The 20,184-nt window shown below is 42.7% G+C and overlaps 2 protein-coding genes across 5 annotated transcripts in view; one reads left to right on the plus strand and one right to left on the minus strand.

Moving 5' to 3' along the window:
• Positions 1 to 17,255, plus strand: part of strip2 (striatin interacting protein 2) — a 32,955-nt gene extending 15,700 nt beyond the window's left edge. For 2 of the 4 annotated variants that reach the window (XM_030439719.1, XM_030439721.1), the window contains exons 8-23: positions 209 to 336; positions 482 to 670; positions 1,187 to 1,237; positions 5,122 to 5,160; positions 5,874 to 6,106; positions 6,950 to 7,015; positions 7,100 to 7,163; positions 7,440 to 7,511; positions 8,284 to 8,358; positions 8,579 to 8,676; positions 9,510 to 9,636; positions 10,753 to 10,853; positions 11,206 to 11,272; positions 11,406 to 11,510; positions 12,580 to 12,784; positions 13,494 to 17,255. In XM_030439719.1, the coding sequence (XP_030295579.1) occupies positions 209 to 336; positions 482 to 670; positions 1,187 to 1,237; positions 5,122 to 5,160; positions 5,874 to 6,106; positions 6,950 to 7,015; positions 7,100 to 7,163; positions 7,440 to 7,511; positions 8,284 to 8,358; positions 8,579 to 8,676; positions 9,510 to 9,636; positions 10,753 to 10,853; positions 11,206 to 11,272; positions 11,406 to 11,510; positions 12,580 to 12,784; positions 13,494 to 13,744 (1,871 nt within the window). In that variant the 3' untranslated portion in view covers positions 13,745 to 17,255. The remainder of the gene's footprint in view (positions 1 to 208; positions 337 to 481; positions 671 to 1,186; positions 1,238 to 5,121; positions 5,161 to 5,873; positions 6,107 to 6,949; positions 7,016 to 7,099; positions 7,164 to 7,439; positions 7,512 to 8,283; positions 8,359 to 8,578; positions 8,677 to 9,509; positions 9,637 to 10,752; positions 10,854 to 11,205; positions 11,273 to 11,405; positions 11,511 to 12,579; positions 12,785 to 13,493) is intronic. The other 2 variants (XM_030439720.1, XM_030439723.1) reach the window with 2 other exon arrangements.
• A 650-nt stretch (positions 17,256 to 17,905) lies between these two features.
• On the minus strand, positions 17,906 to 20,155 carry morn2 (MORN repeat containing 2). The gene is made up of 6 exons (XM_030439262.1): positions 19,894 to 20,155; positions 19,745 to 19,777; positions 19,615 to 19,665; positions 19,432 to 19,538; positions 19,206 to 19,342; positions 17,906 to 18,131 (listed from the first exon to the last, which is right to left on the minus strand). The coding sequence occupies exons 1-6, from the start codon at positions 19,898 to 19,900 to the stop codon at positions 18,029 to 18,031; spliced, it is 438 nt and encodes a 145-aa protein (XP_030295122.1). The 5' UTR covers positions 19,901 to 20,155; the 3' UTR covers positions 17,906 to 18,028.
• Positions 20,156 to 20,184: the final 29 nt, after the last annotated feature.

The raw sequence follows: 20,184 nt of genomic DNA on the forward strand, positions 1-20,184 counted from the left end.
TGATTATACTTTCAGATATACATTTAAAACAAATCTCACAAGTTAAGGGCACAGTGACGTCCTCAACACAAGCTATGTGCACGGAGCCTTCACTCTTGGCTGAAAATCCTCATCCTGCGTTAGAAAAAAACTAAGTTAGAATAACCAAAAAGTTCATAGAACAGTGGCCAAACGTTATAAACCCTGACTCTGACCTGTGTCCCCTCAGGTTCACCTCTGTACAACGGAGAGCCCTTCGCCCTGCTCCTCTTCACCATGGTGACCAAGTTCTGCAGCATGAACGCCCCGCACTTCCCCATGAAGAAGGTGCTGCTGCTGCTTTGGAAGACAATACTGGTCAGTGCAGTTCACATTTCAAACACTAACGAATGATACACGTCATCTGTTTTTGCAGCTTTGTGTTTTTGTATGTTCTTGTTTTCTATTAACTTACGGGGCCATAATGTTCCAAGTTTAGCACGTTTCTGTCCTCTCCTTACAGTTCACCCTGGGGGGTTTCGAGGAGCTCCAGGAGATGAAAGTGCGGGGCCGGGAGCGCCTGAACCTGCCCCCGCTGCCGGAGGACAGCATCAAGGTGGTCAGGGCGATGAGAGCCGCCTCGCCCCCGGCCTCGGCCATGGAGCTCATTGAACAGCAGCAGCAGCAGAAGAGAGGCCGCCGCAGCCGCAGGGTAACGATCACCCTCGACACCACCCTCAGTCACTCAGGGATAAAACATGAGTTACTTTATGTTTGACTCCCTATTTAACTACAAATACACACATACATTCCCACACACACAGTATTGTGCAAGCTGTTAATCTATCCCAGTAACACACAAGGGAAGAGTGTGTTTGGTAACTTTAACCTGACTAATTCTTCCACTATTTGCTTTTTTTTTTTTTTTTTTCTTGTCAAACAGCTTCACCTGTTTGTAGTCAGGTGACCCTGTAAGAATTTCCTCCTGTAACTCACCCTCCAAAACTCTTTCGCCGGGTCGGGTTTTCCCAAAACTTCTTCCGTGCCAACATCACTGGTTCTCTGTCGTAAGTCAGCGATGCTACAGATGATATTGGCGCCGGGACGGCTTTGAGAATTCCAACCCCTGTTTGTTCGTAGTAGAGCTTTGACTGGACAGGTTCTCTCTCTCTCTCTCTCTAATGACCCTCTGGTTTTCTCATTGCCCCTCTTCCTTGTGTTCCCACAGAGTGCCTTTGTTGATAGCTTGGAAGGAGACAGTCCCTTTCCCAAGAAGCAGGTCTTTACCCACGAATTCCCACTTTTTTTCTTTTCCTTGCATTTTCTCTTCTGCATTGAGCTGGACTTGTAGCACTGCTCTCCAAGATCCCTGCCACCTTCCTCTCTCTCCCTTCTTTCTTTGCTCCTCCTCCTCTCTTCTTGTCTTTTAACCTCATCCATTCATGCCAGGATGCACCACAACTGAGAACGCAACATGTCAGACAACAAAGCCGTTTAAAATGACAAATCAAATCTGCGTAAAGTATGTTATGTAAATGCTCCAAACTATCGACCAGCACCTACATCATTTTAGGAAATTAAATGAATAAGAAATGCAGTTTATGGTTGAAGGTAGTTCTGTTGCATCCTGCCTCATTTCCGATACTAAAAAGAATAATCTGGCATTTGGAAAATACGCTTCTTTAAACCTTTGCTGAGAGTTAGATGCTGAAGATGACGCTGCAGCTGGTGAAGGTCATTCTGCCTGTTAACACTTCTATATTTTGTTTGCTTGATCCTCACATGAAACTTGTGTGTTGGATGTCGTCTGGTCCGGGCCACTGGACACGTAAATCCACCTGAGTGTTCAGACTTCATATTGATTTTCTCATCTAAGGCCGGTGATACTTTCTTTTCAACCACGTTTTCACATAGATACTCAGCTGCATCGTGAATGTAATTGTTCACATACTTGTCCAATGTACAAGGAGGATCCCACAAGATCATATAGAACAGAACTAGATGCAAAATCAAAATTTACTTGGTCTCAGTTGAGACGTCTAATTCCTCGTTCCAATGACCAGTGGATAAAAGACAATATCAGCACCGTCGTTAATGCGCCTTTTTCAACATATTCTGCTGAGCATGGACGTAAAGGTCTTGGATTGGTACTGATCCCCGTGTTGTAGAACATCGGTATTTTCCAAGGTATTGTACTGAAGTTATACGTGTCAACACAAGTACAGATGGGGACTTATTTATTGGCAATTTCCGCCATTGTTGTCGCTGCCAATGTGCCCTCTGACCCCTTGACGCTACCACATCACCACACTGCACCAGCACCGCCCTCAGGGTCTATTTGTGTATTACATCCCGCTTTCACGTAGCTTTTACAGAGGGCGCACACTGTCAGCGCTCCAGTCGGACACAATTAAAAACCTGTATCTTACTCTCACCAGAGGAAAACTAATTTTGTATTGTATCTAATTTAATCATCCTCACCTGACGTGTTTTCTTCTTTTCAACTTTACTTTGGCTTCTACCTGCTTATCCTCCTGCTTATTCATTTCTCATCCATACATGCCCATTTCATCACAACTCCCCTGCCGCTTGACACACAAAATCTTATTTCCTTCCTAATTATGCCCTCAACTCTTCCTCCTGTTTTCCCACTCGTTCCCTCTCCTCCTGATATTTCTCCTCTTCTGCTGTCCTCCTGCTTCTCATCTTGCTCCCTTTCCCTTTTTTTTTCTTTGTGTGCTAATTCCACCATTTTCATCCCTCTCCTTACCACTAACACCTTCATACTGTACCTCCCCTCTTCTCCTCCTCCTCCTCCCCCTACTCTTTCTCTGCCCTCTTCCTCCTCTCTCCTCCTCCTCCTCCTCCTCCTGCTCAGTATGAGGGGCGGGGCTTGAGAGACAGGGCTGACTTGCTGGCTGTTGTCATTGGCTCTGGAGCGGTCACTATCCACAGTCCCATACAGACGGTCACTTCAGGCATCTACTGTAGTAGCATCCCCCCTGTAGTTTCCATCACATTGCTGCCAGGTTTGGCCTCAAAGATCACCTTGCACCGTAGACTCTGGACTAGGGGTCAACGTCATGAAAATGCATTCATTGAGGAGTTGAATTGAGATCGTCTTGCACACACTACCTCCTCTGTGGGCGTTGTATTTGGTTTTTCAGCTGACCTCTCTCTTGAATGGATGTCATTGAAAGCAGTTGTCCCCTAACCCTGATAGAAAAAAAAACAAAACACTAGCTTTACCTCCCACACAGCACTGAATGGCTTCTCCATAGAGAATGGCTCCACAACACCTCTTCCTCCCTCCCTCTCTCCCCTCCTTCCCACCATACACTCACCAGACTCCTCACTTTCTCCGGCGTTAGTACTAGCACTGACGCGCCATAATACATCGACTGCACTAGCTCGACTAATGTCCAAAAGCGCTGACTCATGCCTGATGCTTGCACTGTTGCCACGGTCATTCATCGGAGAAACTGTCTGAACTGAGATATGTGTTTGTGTTTGAATGTGTGTTTCGCACTTGAACTGAGATGGGTTTGTTTGTAGATAATGGAGCCTGATGTAAAGTCTCGTCCCGATTTGGCTCTTGCTTGTAATTTCCTGTGTTTTTTTTGAAGTGCAGATGTGTGGTAAGTTAAATCAGAGAAGTTGCTTGCGGTTGCTGTGCAAAGCTGTCCTTCTCCTGCCATTTTGAGAAAATGTCAATTTTGGTAAATCAACATGACACGTATTTTGTAGAGGACTAAAGAAAGATTTTAAAAAAAATTAAGAGTTTGATATTTGGGGAAATACGCGTATTCACAGTCTTGCGAAGAGTTAGAGGTCATGTTTGATACAGCTAATGCTATGCTATGCTAACTATGAGACTAGAGCCAGGAGACCGTTAGCTTAGCATTGCATAAAAGCTGGGAACAAGGTAAAACGGTCAGCAAGCTTTGTTCAAAGAAAAAAAAATCTCATCAGCGGCACCTGTTGAAATTTTTGATTAACAAACAAAATCTTTGTTAAATTCGTAAAGAAAATAAAGAAGTGCATAATTAAGAAGTTGTATACTTCTTGACTTGGCTAGCTTAATGCTACTCTGGCTAACTGTTGTAAAACCTCAACTTTTCATTTTGTGTTTCCCACTGACTTAACAAAGTGGATACAGCATATCAATTCATAAACTTTAGATAAATTGGCTGGTGGATTTTTTTAATCTTTAGACAGAGTCTTGTATATGTATTTTTGTTTGCAGTTTTTATGCTAGGCCGTGTTGGTGGTATTGTTTTTCTCTTTGCACTCTCTTTAGAAAGAAAATGAGCATACTTCATAAAATGTTGAACTATTTTATCTAATATTGTATCGTAACCTTTACATTTCATTTTATACAGTATATGAATTAGACAATGTTTATGTTTCTTGACTGGGCCAAGTAAGTTAGCTTACTGCGATTTGGGCTAACAGTCGTAAAACCACAACTCTTCCATTTTGTATTTTCTACTCACTTAATAAATTAGATATAACATACCAAATAGTAAGCTATAGAGGAGGTGGTGGTTTAATTATTTAATCTTCAGACAGACAGCCTTGCTATCTTTTTTAGGTCCCTAGTTTTTTATGCTAGGCTAATCTAACTGTGTCCTAGCTGTAGCTCCATATTCAACGGACAAATTCTTACTGCCCTCTCTGTACAGAAGAGAATAAGCATATCTTAAAATGTCAAACCATATTTTAAATAGATTGAATTTTTAACTATATATTACTACTGTATCATAGGCAAACCTTTTATTTTTAACTATTCTCTAAATGGTAACTGAATGTTATGATTTGTCAGGCTGTTCACTACAAGGGGGCTGAAGTAACAAAACAATACTTGAAGCTGATGAAAATGAGAAAACATGTCTGCACAGGTTAATATGATGATTTTAATCAGATCGGCTTAAAATGAATCAAACCCCTTCATGCATTATTACTGTATTTTTCAATTCATGTGCATTTTCATCACCTTGATTTTTTTAGCAGTTGATCTTTGTTGTTTCCAGCCCTCGTAGCTCACAGTATGTTTTGAATGTGGCCAGTCTGATATATCAGAAGTGACCCTGTCAGCAGCTTTCTGTAATGCTTTGTCTGCAAGAAACTCACCTTATCTGTTCTGTGTACCCCTGACTCTAGCTGCAGTCTGAATGTAGCCAGCTGTGTACTGTGCAACTGGTAGATATCAAGTACTGCTATATATAATAGATAAGGAACAGTATTAATATAGTTGAATTAAGTAGTTTTTGTCTTTTGTATCTCTAAGATGGCAATCATTTTATTTCACACTATGTGACAGTATCTCACAGTATATATTCTGTGTCAGCTTGTCCCAACTCTTGAAAAGTGAATAAAATATTTCAACTCAAGACTTGGTTTGAACAATGAACAGCATGAGTTTGCTTGTTCAGGGTTAAAGGTGTTAAATGTGTAGTTTTGGAGAAGGAATTTGTAATCAGAAAAGAAAGATCATCATTGAAGGATATTTTTATGCCTAAACAAACTAAATAAGTGTCTTTGTTTTGAGACTGAATGAATTTAATATTGGCGGACCCTGCCACCTTTCTAGCTTCAAACAGTGTTCTGGGGACCTTATTTTCCCCTGAGAACAGCTTGTTTATTCAGTTGTGGGAATGATAAATGTTTCTGAGTTTGTATAAGTAGCTAATTTAAATTGTAGATATTACAACTCTGAGTTTGATTTTCTTCTCCAAAACTACATAGTGCCCTTTTAAAGCTCATATATGCGCTATCAGGTAACGTTTGTGTGGTTGACTTGTATTGTTTCTCAGTTTTGATTACTTCTTAAGTTTGTGACTACAGCTCATGTGACTCTTGTCTTCAGGTCTTCCCAGTGCAGTTGACCCACATGTCCCCTCTCTCCCTCCCAGCCCCTGGTCAAACAGGACAGCCTGGACACCTACAACGAGCGGGACCCTTTCAAGAATGATGACGCCCGGGACGAGGAGGAGGACCCCGAGGACACGGACAGCGGCATTGAGGGCGAGGTGGACCCCTTGGACCGGGATGTCATCATCCAGCCGCCGCCTCCGCCGCCTCCTCTTAGACCCCCCACGGAAAGGGTCAACTTCCCTAAGGGCCTCCCCTGGGCCCCTAAAGTCAGGTTAATTGCAATGTTCTTGTTCTCTCCATCAACAGACAAATGACAAATAATACTGCTACTCATTTCTTTAGCTTCTCCGAATGACCCCCGGCCGATTTTTTCATGAGTTTAAAAGCACTTAGCTCTTATTCCGCAGAATAAAGCCTCCAAATGAAGCCTATTTTGTCCACTAGAGTAGAGAAAACTTCCCGCCCACGGTCAGGACTCAACACCATTTGGCTGGCAGCGAGTGTCATTTGCCACCCTGATTCCGTGCCACCATTTGAGGAGCTAAAAGAAATATCAAAATTAGAAAACTCCCTAGCGGCTTTCTTTCCTCGTGATCGTCTAGCAATACGCTCTCCATCTGTGTATCCCAGACAGTAGCATGTGTGTCTTCCCGGGGGTCCTGCCTCTGCTTTGGGGACATAAATAAGAAATCAGAGAGAGGACGCAAACACATCATTAATCACGCATTCATGATCAGAAAGCCTATATTCTGTCAACCTTAAGCGAACCTTTTTCTACCTCTGTGTCTTTGGATCAGTGTGCTGCAACACACAGGCCTGATTAATCAGTAGGAGGCTGTGAACCCCTCATACAGAGAGCAGCAGTGTGACTGATGAGATTTGAGAAAGCTAATGCCGCGTGCTGTGCTTGTTTGTGTGGGCGTGGGCACACACGTGAGCGCACCCTCGAAAAAACGGGCTGTTTTAGTTTGCTCGTTCATATGCAGGATTGTGGCAGCAGGTGTTCTCACATGAATCCAAAATCTGACTGCAGCCCGTCTCTGTGTGTGTGTGTGTGTGTGTGTGTGTGTGTGTGTGTGTGTGTGTGTGTGTGTGTGTGTGTGTGTGCGTACAGGGAGAAGGACATCGAGCACTTCCTGGAGACCAGTAGGAACAAGTTCATCGGGTTCACTCTGGGGAAGTAGGTATTTCATCTGACATAAAAAAATATCCTTCAAGTGCGTCCCTCTTTCAGCCTGCTGTAATGGTGTTTATTGTTTTGCAGTGATATAGAGACTCTGGTGGGCTTGCCCAGACCGATTCATGAGAGCGTCAAGACTCTTAAACAGGTGAGTCACCGGGTAGCGTTTCCCTCGTCAGTCATTCAGCTCCACGGATCCACAGATTCACATTTGTGAATCTTTTTTCTCTCCCTTGCTTTGTCTCATTATGGCCGGAGTGTTTTTGAATCAATACTCCCTGCAGCTTAGAAATCCATACTGTTTAAACAAGCTGTGTTGTCTAGCTAAACAGATAATTACATCCCTGGGTGTTAGTTAGCACTTAGATATCTTTAAATACAGAATGTGATTTGTGTCCTTTTTTTGTTGTCTTCTGTTCTCCAGCACAAATATGTGTCCATCGCCGAGGTCCAGATCAAAAGGGAGGACGAGCTGCAACAGTGTCCTCTGACTCTGGTCAGTGATGTCACCGTGACATTTTTCATAATCATGACGCTGCAATGTGACAGTGAAAGGACTTGTTAAAGGAATAGTGCGCCCAAAATGGAAATTCAGTCATGTTCTGCTCGCCTCCATGTAGCTGGGAAGGCAGGGGACATTTCATAGTCCACAAAAGATTTATTTAGCCTCACAGCAGAACCACATTGCAACTTAAGTAGTTATGGGCAAAGTGTCTCCATACAGCTCGCCCAGTGTAATCCATGTCCTGGAAGCCCCAAGATCCCGAAATTGATTAAAAAAGACTTTATTTACACTCTCAGTGCACATTCAAGAGCCTCCAGAGACTTTGACTACCTCGGACAAGCTGTATGGAGCCATTTTATGTTCTTCAGTTGTTGTTTTTCTGCGTTTTTATAACAAATAAGTCCCACTCTTCTTGGGTTGTTTAGCAGTTGTTGAGGAGAATGCTGCAACACTGTTTTGCTGTGATGCTCCAGGAATTAAACGTCACCAGACTGTCCATCGACATGAGGCTGAGTGGATAATGACTGAGTTTTCATTTATGGGTGAACTGCTCCTTTAATCTATTTTCAGCTTTTGTTTATGTTAAGCTACATGGATAGATTAACTGAATATTTAATGTGGTGAATATTTAATGAGGTTAGAAACAAGGCTGTGTTCTTGGTTTCTGAGTTGTGATTGTTTTGTGAATGTGAACAGTATATCGTTTGTGATTTGTGGTTTTCTGTGTGTGTTGTGTTGTGTTGTGTTGTGTTGTGTTGTGTAGGGCGAGGAGGAGGTGGAGGAGACGCCGACAGAGATGCTGTACCTGGGCATGCTTCCTAACCTCTCCCAGTACGTGGTGAGTGGCTCATAACTTCCACTTTGCATCGTCTAACCTGGATTCACACTGTTTGTCTATTTTGTTTGGCTTAAAATTCTGTAGCTAGAACTCATGTGAACACAGTCGTCATTGAGCATTTCTTAGGAGCAATCCAGAGCACATTTTACACGATTGTTCCACAACAAATACACATCTCAAACAGAAACATAGGTGTAATATTGTATATTATTTGTGTCAGATTGCCCTCCTGAAGCTGCTGCTGGCTGCAGCTCCAACCTCCAAAGCCAAAACCGACTCCATTAACATCTTGGCTGATGTGCTGCCCGAGGAGATGCCGTAAGTAGAAAGACTGCTGCAGCTTAATGATGTGAATCTTTCTTCCAACAGCGCTATTTTTACGCTTCTGCAGACATTTAGAGCCACATTTAGATCAGAGACTTGGGAGATAAAATATACTTGTTAGGTTGTCAGATGTCTCCGACATTTATAACTTGTGTTTGTTGAGCGGTAGTCCATTATTTAAAGGATGTAAAGGGAGGAGCACCACTTTTTACATTACTCGATCTTTTTCTGTTTAAAAGCAGTGTCATGTTTTTTGGGGTAGATGGAATTAGACTAGCTGACGTGCAGCATAGAATCAGAGCTGAAAGACACGGATAAAAGAGAACAGAATTTTAAAAAATCATCCGACTCAACAGATTCTCAACCCTGTCTGACATTCTCAAGGCTGTACTGTACTTTAATCTGTACTTTGTCATCTTGTTTTGACACTGTACAGTATCTAGTTCGACACTTTCAACTGGAAGAACATCAGATGAGTCACCAACGTATTGATCAGTATCAGTATCTCAGTATCTGTTTTCAAAGGAGAACGAACAGTCTGTCTCTTCGTGGTTGTGTTTTCTTTTATCGCGGGGTTCCCACAGGTCATTGAAACCATCGAACGATTGTGAATATTATGCTCATTTTCAGGTTGGACAAAGCAAAACGACAAAGCATCCATGTTTCAAACAGTGCCGTTTCAGAGAATCACGCCCGGAAAGTCCTTTGAATTAATGTTTATGAATGTGTGGGAGCCCTGTTTTCAAGACAAAGCTATATTACTTTTTATTATTATTATCGACCCCAAAGGCTTACAGTTTGTGTGTGTGTGTGTGTGTTTCCTCCAGTATCACAGTCCTCCAGAGCATGAAGCTGGGAATCGATGTGAACCGCCACAAGGAAATCATCGTCAAGGCCATCTCTGCTCTGCTCCTGCTGCTCCTCAAGCACTTCAAACTCAACCATGTTTATCAGGTTAAACAAACGATCATGCACGCACACACACACACACACACACACACACACCTCCAGTCCTCTCTCCTACAGGCACATCTTATTACCGTCTTTCTCTCCTCTTATGTTCTCCTCCTTCTCCTTCTTCAATCTCGCCTTCCCCCCAGCAACACAGACATCCACTGGTATCCATGCACCTCCCCCCTCCTGCTCACCTCCGCTCCCCTCCACCTGATTATCCGGTCAAGCATGCCATTACTTTCCTCCTTTCATCGTCCTCTCCACCCCCCCCCCACTTACACCTCACAATCTTGTGAATCAGCTTCGTACGCTCGCAGCTGCTTCATTCAGCTGAATGAAGGCAGATTGAAAAGAGAGCATCTGGTCTAAAATCTGGTCTAAAATCTTTTTTTAAATGAAGATCGGTCCCTTATATCTTGTTTTATTTCCATAATCAGCTGGTTGAAGGGGAAAGGGGTTGTTTTCTGTTGCTGGGAAGGGACATTCCTTCACACTGTACGTTATAGTAGCACCGCCCTCTGCTGCCTCAAAAGCAGATTACATGCAGACGCATGAGCTGCAGTAGTCAGAACAATTAGTCTTATGCATTATTTGACAACCGTACTTTATCATGAGAATTGACTTTAAGGACGAATCCTCCGTGATGGAACTGTTACATGGAGAAAAGAGGGTCAAACATATCACATTTTTAGCAACGAAAGTCAATAAAATGCTGAAATATGAGCTCATGAAAGCTTATGCAGCAGAGTTGTTTCTGCTTTTAATCTTTGCAAAGCTTCCAGGACGAGGTGATGGATTTATTTGACCAAATCCCCCGTTTTTTTGACCTTTTTTCCCCACACAGGAAACTCATCAGCGATACAGGATTACCAGCCACAGGATTACTTTTTTTTTTTCTCCTCTATTCGCTATTGAAAAATGGATTTTCCATCATGCGGAGTTTCATCCAGGTCCTAGTCTTCTCAGAAATGTCCTTTGCCTCATCTAGAAAGCACAAAAGAGGAAACCGAGAACTACGAGTGTCAAAGTTATTTCTTTATTTATGAGTTGTTGTTCCTCTCCAGACTCTCAGACTTTCTTAACTATTCCTCACCGCCGCCTCCTCTCTCCCTGCAGTTCGAGATCGTCTCCCAGCACCTGGTGTTTGCCAACTGTATCCCACTCATCCTCAAGTTCTTCAATCAGAACATCATGTCCTACATCAGTGCCAAAAACAGGTGTGTAGGATCCTTTTCTCTTACTCTATACTCACACGAAAAGCACTGCAACGTTTTAAACAAAACACAGGCTCGTTTTGATGCAGGAGTTTCAGGAAAATTGTATAATCTTGCGTCCACTTTCATTGTCACAACAATTTGAACCATTTCCATTGTCTGTTCCCTTTGAAAATGCGCTTGGTGTTCGAGGACTTGCTGTAAGACAGGAAAGTATTAAGGTGCAGGTGGCACAGATGGCGTCACAGCAGCGAAGCAACGACAGGAGACTCAGGTGTGAAAGACGCTGCAGTGCTGTTGAAAAGCAGACCGTGCTGTGTAAACTGTGAGTCTTTTCCTTGTGTGTTCATTTCAGTATATGTGTGCTGGACTTTCCCCACTGTGTGGTCCACGAGATGCCCGAGCTTACAGCTGAGAGCCTGGTGAGTGGAAACACTGTCAGCGTGACATCTGATTTATCCTGGCTGGATGAAGGTCAGCCAGTAAAGTAGCCTTCCAGGTGTCATCGTGACCTTTGTGTGTTTTCTGTGTGTGTGTGTGTGTGTGTTCTTTCAGGAAGCTGGAGACAGCAACCAGTTCTGCTGGAGGAACCTGTTCTCTTGCATCAATCTGCTGAGAATATTAAACAAGCTGACCAAGTGGAAACACTCCAGGACGATGGTGAGCGCACACAAGATCACACACGCCAGACGTGACATGGCGCGAGCAGTCCAAGTCGTTGTGCGCTGATTTGTGGTGAAAAACAAGCAAGAAAGGAAAGAAGGAATATCTGTTGGATATTGGATGCATGCTCAGTACAAATAGACGCAGGATGGGGCACCCCACGGGCTCCGTTGGTAAAGTGCGTGTCCCGTGTACAGACGCTGTGTCACCGCCTCAGTGGCCTGTGTTCATTTCCAGCCTGTGGCCCTCTGCTGCATGTCAACCCCTCTCGCTCTTTCTCTTCCCTCTCACACTTTGCCTGTCCTGTCCTTCAAATAAAGCCCCCAGTAAACTAACTAGATGCAGAATGAGACTGGGTTCAAAGAGCTACTAAGGATGACAGCAGGGAGGAGAAGTAGAAAGGAGAGGAGTTGGCTGTAGCTCGTTCCTGGCTTCCCGAACCATCTGGGACACTATCACATATACAGCCTGCTAGATATCATGTTATTTTATTTTCATGCGTCCTGTGTTGAGGAAAGTTTGGGTTCTTTCTGTTGTGTAACATTGCAACCATAATGTCTTTATCAAAAATAAAAACATTTAATCACAAAAAAATCTCTCTAGAATTACCTTTATGAAAAGAAAATCTGCTAAATGTTTGCATTCCCGTCAAAAAAACCCAAGTATATAATACATAATACTGAATGTTTTTTTATAAACTGGATGCATGACTGGATCTACCATCTGTGTGTACCCATCAGCATCTGAGTGCACACCCAGGAGCCCAGCAGGGCTGTGTGGTCTTGGATGTGTGAAGGGAAAATAAAAACAAGGTTCACATCCATCAGGACAGGACAGTAACTCCATGTACATTTTAATGGATATATTAAACAACAGTTTATTTTTGTCATTTAGAGCAGATGTCTGTGGGCCTTTTTTTTTTTTATTCAAATCCAGACCAAGCTCAGTCTGTTGTCAGGACTCCCATTTTAAGGACTTGATCCAGCCATGGATGGGTATCTTGTCCTCAGTATGCTTCTGGTAGTTCACAACAATTCCCCTCTGATAGATTTCCTTTCCTTTCCAGATGCTGGTGGTGTTCAAGTCTGCCCCCATCCTGAAGAGAGCTCTGAAGGTGAAGCAGGCCATGATGCAGCTCTACGTCCTCAAGCTGCTCAAGATCCAGACCAAGTACCTGGGCCGCCAGTGGAGGAAGAGCAACATGAAGACCATGTCGGCCATCTACCAGAAGGTCCGCCACAGGCTCAACGACGACTGGGCCTACGGAAACGGTAAACTGCCAATTCATGAAGCGTTCTCAACTTTTCGTGCTTCAGTTTCATGTTTGAATTTTATTTTTTAAATGTGCGTTTCCACGGGCAGCATGTAAGTTTTACTATGAAAGGAAAAGAAACATATTAAAACGTAAAACAATAATTTAATAGAAGTTCATTTGTGGTATGTTTATACAATCAACTAAAATAGATATATTTTTTTTTTTTTAAAAAGCAAAAAGGGAAACAAACAGGAAAATTTGACTTTTTTTACCATGGTTATGAGAATTTAAAGGTGTTATTAATAACGGTCAGCCATTAAATGTGGCATATTGTCTCTTTGCTTGCATTCACGTTACACACACACTGTTGTTCGAATCATCTACACCTCAAGTTTGTTGCTGTACATGTACGTGTATGTAGCTGCTGTGCGTGTGTGTGTGTGAAATACAATGCTCCAGCAGCCACCTCAGCCGAACAGTCTGGAATGCGTTGCCATAGCAACAGCGAAAGGAGGAGGGACTTTTCAGGGTCACCGTGCCTCGCGGGAGAGCAAGTGATCTGTCACCATGAGTGTGAGAGAGATGTATGGGAAGAAGCATAAAAAAGGGGGGAAATAAGGTGACGAAATGGAAGCAAAGATCAGTTATCAGTCCGGCTACAGGTGTGTTGTGTATTCTGTCGTCACTGAGAGAAAAAGAGCATAATGCCTCCTCTCTGTTCCCAGACATCGACGCGCGGCCCTGGGACTTCCAGGCAGAGGAGTGCGCCCTGCGGGAAAGCATCGAAAAGTTCAACAGCCGCCGCTACGACAAGAACAAGAACGGGGACTTCACGCCCGTGGACAACTGTCTGCAGAGCGTGCTGGGCCAGCGCGTGGAGCTGCCCGAGGACTTCCATTACAGCTACGAGATGTGGCTGGAGAGAGAGGTCTTCTCTCAGCCCATCCAGTGGGAGGGGCTGCTGCAGAATCCGTGATTTGGGGTTGGGGTGGGGGGGTTGGAGAAGTCACACACGAGCCTGTCAGAGTGGTTTTTAGGGTGTGTTTTTAGGGGAGCCAGAGGAGGGAGGGTGAAAAGGAAAAAGCTGGAGATGGAGAGGCCACCCAGGCTCTCCAGTGATGGGGAGATGAAGGGCAAAATGGAGCAAATCTCCTGCAAATCATCCTGCTGTGAGCTCGCCACAAATAGATGCCACACACACACACACACACACACATAGACACACACACACACACACAGACACGATTGACGCTAACATGTGCCTATGACTACTGTGAACACACATGGACGTGACAGGCAAGATCAGAGGTAGCAGTTAAAAAGAAGCCGCTGTAGCAGGAGACTGTCGGCCAGTTTTACTGCCCCCCAATGAAAATATCTTCACTTTTCAATTTATACGCCCCTCCTTTTTAAAAAGTTGGTGCTTTTTTGACTCCTCAGTAACGTTTCCAATTTATTTGTATCGACGGGAGTGCTTACACATTGTATGATGATTCTTTTTTGAATAAGGATGTAAATGTCAATGATTTATAATCAGTTTGTTCCTTTTTTTTATGTTAACACAAAGCCTACTGTAGGTACGGGGTTTTAGATTGTCAGTGACAGATTTGAAAGTTTTTCTTATGTATTTTCTAAGAAAAAAAAGGCCTTTTGGAAGCAAACCACAGGGTCATTTTTGATAGTCCAAATGAAGAAGTAAGTGGGAGCTACAAAATTACTTGATCTCGCATAATATATCACCAAAAAAAGAAAAATGGAAATATACCAGCTATAAGTGTATGGGTTTGTTCGTGATTGTAAAAAGTATGTGTGTATTGAAACGGGAAGAAATGGGCACATGTGGAGAGGATGGTTTGAAGGAAGAATCCTCTGGAAGAAACTGGATCCTGTCGGTTCTCTTTTACAGGTTTGGGTAAATAGAACATTAAGCTTTTATAGAATCCTATTCTAGGTATCTTAGAAACTTTGGTATCTTTAAATTTCAAAACCAGAAGTCACAGAAACTGAACCTGTTAATCACTGATGTCATCGAGGATTTGTAGATGCTCACATATCAAACACGCCGGTACGTCCTTTCATGGTTCCATAGTGAAGCTCTGCGCTACTCTTTAACAGAGGTAATGTTACCAAAACAACCAAAGTGTCACTTTTCTCTTTTAAAACCGAAAATTAAATTTGAAAATCTTTCAGATTAATCTTTAATCTCTCTTTTTGTGTCACTCTACTATTTGTTTTTGCGCGTGGAATGGGCTCATTGTTGCCCCCTGTGGCTGTTTGGGGTAAAAACGTCCCGTATAACTGGTTCTCACCAACTGTAAAGCAACGGGAGCATTAATGTGCAACTCGCCAAAATGCAACCTCTGGTCTTTTTGTGAATGTACCCGAGTCAAACGTTTGTTTAAAAGCATAATTATGACGAAAGTGCCGTATTTTGAGCGCCGTAGTATTGACCATATTTTTGTTTTCAGGGTTGAAATAATTTTCAATGGAGTGCTAGGGGCAAATGCTATGTTAGCATCAGAATCACTATTTTTAAAACATTAAGAAGGCTCAACACAACATGAAACTTGCTTGTTCTGCTAGCCGCCGTCCTGCCACCCAGAGGGTTCCATCTCCGAATGCAACAGTACATGGAGGACAGTTAAGGTGGACCGCTCCTAAAGCTTAGTTCCATATAAATGCACGGATAATTAATTGTTTTGTTGTTAGCGCAAAACAATATTGACCTTGAAGTTGAAAAAGGAGCCTCATATAAGAAGCAATACTAAAATCAAAAGCCAGAAAAGTCACGTGACATATCACGTGGATAGTTGTTGCCGGAAGACAGTAGCGCTCCACCTTAACTCTCCTCCATGTTATGTCTCTTTTGGGCATTTGCATTCAATTTGGCGAGAGTTTCACTTTAATGAGCCCTTTACAGTTTGGCACCTAGGCGTTACGTGTTTTTATGCATAGTTTGAAAGATAACCTTGCTAAACAAAATGTGTTTACCACAGAGTTTATTTCCTGCAGCAATCCAATAATCCATCCTTTTCGTTAAGGGGTCCAGGTCGATGCTAACTTTTCATCCCTGCCACTCTCTATTAGGTTGGATTTTGGGGATTTATTAGCGGAAGGACTTTAAAAATGAAGACTAACTGCTTGCTTTGGCAAATTTACGTCTCTGTTAACCGCCCCACCAGCTTCACTGTGGAACCATCTGCGGCTATTAGCGCCCTCAGCAATGACCAGAAACGTTAAGCTAACTACTCTGCTTCAACCCGCTGACTGTCTCTCTATTCGCCCGACAAACAGCACAATACGTAAACCACTGAGCCCCCTTGGTGGTGGCCTTGGTGAGCACTTCGCCACCCCTTGCTTTGGAAGAACACAGCTGTCACGAAAATGGTGCTGTTTTTCTAGTTCGTCTTCACTGTACCTTAGTCGTTTCTTCACATCCAACTACCTAAAGCGGGATTCCAGAGACGAGAGCTCTGACTGCGTTTCCCTGGGAATGTCTGAAACTGAAGCACAAGAAACAACAACAAGCATGGTCGACCTTTTCTTTCATATCATTCTTGCTCGGTTCAGATTGTTATCTACTTGCCTCGGGGGGGGTCAAGAAGTCATGTATTATCTTTGTATAGAACAATAATTTCGACCTCAGTCTTCTCTGTGCATATGTGCATGGCCACTGTTCACACATTTAAATATGGTATTTGGAATGGCTATTTGTTCTTTTGTCTAACGATGTTTCCAGCACAATTAGAAGAGTACTTCTTTTCTTCTAAAAGTCACAGTGTTCTGCATCACAAGGGGATTTATTTTTCTTCATCAGGAAGGTGAAAACTTAAAAAAAAAAAAAAAAAAGAATATTGTATACTTTATATATTCTCAGGTTTATGGAGATAATATATTGCAAAGGTTTTAAAAGCTTCCTCGCCATCATCTAGCTCACTACCTGTAGTGATGAGTACACATTTATCGTCACACTCTTGTACTCAAATAACCTTCACCGCGCAGGCTAGACATCTTCACTACACACAATAACTCACGGTGAGTTTGTTTTTACGTCGGTTACATTTCAAGTTCAGGTGTACTTTTTTGTATCTCGTGCCAAATTTGAGTGCCATTTATCTATTTTTACTTCATGGTTGTTGCCTTCATGAGCATATCTGAGGCTTTTCATTTGGAGTCACAGCTGAAGGTTTTGCAATACGAAAAAAAAAAAAAGTTATTTTCTACCTGAAAATTGTACAATCAATGAAAATAGCTGTTTTCTTGTATCTGGTACAGTATTTTACCAGACAGTGTTTAGCATCGTATGGACGTTAATACAGTATACATGTGTTTTTGTTACTCACACTTCCATATCTGTTTAGTCTAGATGAATACTCAGTACTGAATTTGTTTCAGGGGTATGTGCAATGACGGATCCATAGAGGCATTATCCAATAGAATGACAGATTACAATATCAGAGTTGCTTATTAAACAATGTTGAACAGTTTGTGTGGTTGTCTGTGAAGTCATTATTCATCAGCTGGGGGAGTCCTTCAGGGTCACAGTGGGTGGAAAAGCTGTGCGCACACACACACGCACATACACTTACTGACACTGAAGGTCAACTGACCACACACTCACATCACATCACACAGCTCCCCGGGCCAATGTTCCAACAGTTCGGGTATCCATGCTGTGGATGGGGACGTGAGTATATGCCCCTTTGTGATTGGTGATGTCCTGTACTCGTCCTTCACCCTGATAGTCAAGAAACGGTGCAACCAAGGAGAAATTAAAAAACGTTAGTTTTGTTTAGGCTTTTTCTACTTGAGTGGGAAATAATGCTCATTTTCTATAGATGGAAACATGTGTGCAGTGAAATAACATGTATTTCTGTATATTATGCACCTGTCCTCTCACAGCAAGCTTTATAAAAGCAGAGTGACAAAAAGACAGAAAAAATGTTGTCGTCTTTTGAGTGATAATGAAGCTTATGCAAAGAGACACTAGCTGTGTTGGAGCACCACGACCAGTAATGCAGGAAATGGGGCTGAAAGAGTGACTCCAGGCAGGAGACATGACTCACTGATTGCATGGATGGTTAACCACCAATATATAGAAAATAAATGGATGTGGGCAGAAAGAAGCCTGTCAGCGTTTAGTACAGCAAATGTATTTATTACATGCACGAAGCGAGATGAAAAATACAGTCCGATACAGTTTAATTTTAACATAAAATATTCCATGCAGTGTTTTATAGACGTTGCAGTACTATGATGCCTAAATGTTGAGCTGCATTTTCAGGCCGAGCGCTGCTTTGCCGTGGAACTCCCCCATCCAAACCAGTCCATGTGTGTTAGCGAATGCCCCTTCTCCCTCCAACCTAGAACACACCAGTTCAGACATCAAACATGTTACATTTGATATATCTGCATCAACACAATGTTTTGAAAAATGTAATAACATTATCAAAATGATCAAAAATCACAGTGTGGCTAAGTGCTATATCCAAATCACAAAGGCTGCAACAGACCCTGACTAATGTCACATCAACATGATTTTAAAGTAGACATATTATGCTCTCTTTCAGGTTCATAATTTTAATTTGGGTTATCACTAGAATATGTTTACATGCTTTAATACAAAAAAAAAAACACTTCAGTTTCTCATACTGTCCAGTGCTGCAGCTCTGTGTTCCCCCTCCGTCTGAAACACTCTGTTTTAGCTCCTTTCTCTTTAAGGCCCCTCCTCCTGAATACCAGGTCTGCTGTGATTGGTCAGCTCACACATGCCTGAGACAGCACCACTAACACCAACAGAGCAGCTGTGCTTAATCAATTCTTATGTTCAAGTCAAGGCAAACACTGTGCAAATGTGTGACAAGATTCTGTAGTGATGTCAAAAAGTCACTGAATGAAAGGCGGGGCTACTGAAGAGGCATTTCAGGAGCAGTGTTTCCTGTTGGAGAAAAGAGCTTCTGTTTGTATGGACTATTACCTTTTTAACTTTCAAGATCTTTTACATGTACAAGAACATATAACACACTGAAGGGAAGGGAAAACAACTGATTTAATAGTTTCTAATAGTAAACCGAAATGATGGTACAAAATGTATCAGTCCAAATCATTTTGGATCAAATTGGAATTGTAATATCTGTCAAAACAATATCAATATGATTCTTTTTTTTTTTTTTTTTTTTTACCATACTGTGAAGCCCTGCATGAACTAATAATATCCTGACACTGGTTTGCTGCCACTGATGGCTTTAGAAATGTACAACTGAAGCCTTTGCTGCTTTAATCTGTTAATGAAAGACGGCTAAACCGAAACCATTGCCATCAGTTAGTAGACAGCTGTACAGTACATTACACAGTATTTGGAAACTCATAAAGGACTCTTTTCAGAGCACACTAAAGGAATGACACAACAAGTGCAGAAAAATTGTTTATTTCTTTACCTGTTCTCATGAAATTGGCCTTTATAAGTAGAGCCATCTGGGAAGGTGTAAGTCCCCGCGCCGTGGTACATGTTGTCTTTGAATTCTCCTTCATATAAAGCACCAGAGGAATGCTTCAGGGTCCCTCTGCCATGCATCTGTGAGAGGCACAGAGAGAGAGCATGAGGGGAAATACAAGCACACAGGCATCAGAGGAGGTAGTGTACACACACATGCAAATACATACTTTGTCGTCATGCCACTCTCCGATGTATGTGACACCATCTGTTGAGGTGTGTTTCCCAACACCACCCCTCATCAGCACCCCTGATGGAGTCTTGCTGCACTCCCCCTCTGAGGAGAAGAAGAGATGATGAGACCTACAGTATGTAACAGCTATGTAAACGTGTGAAGCTGTACCATCACTCACCATATCTGTCTCCATTTGGGAAAATGTAGGACACCTTTATGGGTCCTTCCCCTGTAAACAAACACACATGTTTAGCTCAAGCACCTCAGCTGTCATACAATATGCTCAGGTGTGAAACTTGGATATTCACCTGGAGTTCGGAAAAAATCACCTTTCTTCTTGTCTGAAAGTGTAAATCATCCCGAATTAGACAAGCAGGCAGAAAACAGAGGTGTGTGTGTGTGTGTGTGTGTGTGTGTGTGTGTGTCAATCATCGCAATCATCACAATCACACCCCACCAGACATCAGTGACAGCTTCCCCCGGGGCGGCAGATGGTTGACAGAAGCGACAGGAAAACGCTTTCGCAGCGGCCAGCTTCTTGAATGTGAAAACTCAAACAACTGATTAAAGAGTTGCGAAGACGACACAAGCGAACCTCCTGCTAAAATTTGCTCGCTGTGTCACTTTTAAAAATACCCCGTCCTGACTTCTCCACTTAGACAAGGAGTCTGTTTAGTACTGGGGGCGAACCGATGTTACCATGGATACGGGTTTGGCGCAGTCGACCTTTTTAAAAAAGTGCTTTTTT

The sequence above is a fragment of the Sparus aurata genome, chromosome 14 (genome assembly GCF_900880675.1).
Source record: "Sparus aurata chromosome 14, fSpaAur1.1, whole genome shotgun sequence".
NCBI lineage: Eukaryota > Metazoa > Chordata > Actinopteri > Spariformes > Sparidae > Sparus > Sparus aurata.

Coding starts and splice junctions, on each gene's coding strand:
- morn2 (XM_030439262.1), bottom strand. Junction 19,666..19,744: donor TGATTTTTTCCGAACTCCAG/GTGAATATCCAA, acceptor GTTTGTTTACAG/GGGAAGGACCCATAAAGGTG. Junction 18,132..19,205: donor GGCCAATTTCATGAGAACAG/GTAAAGAAATAA, acceptor GGTGTGTTCTAG/GTTGGAGGGAGAAGGGGCAT.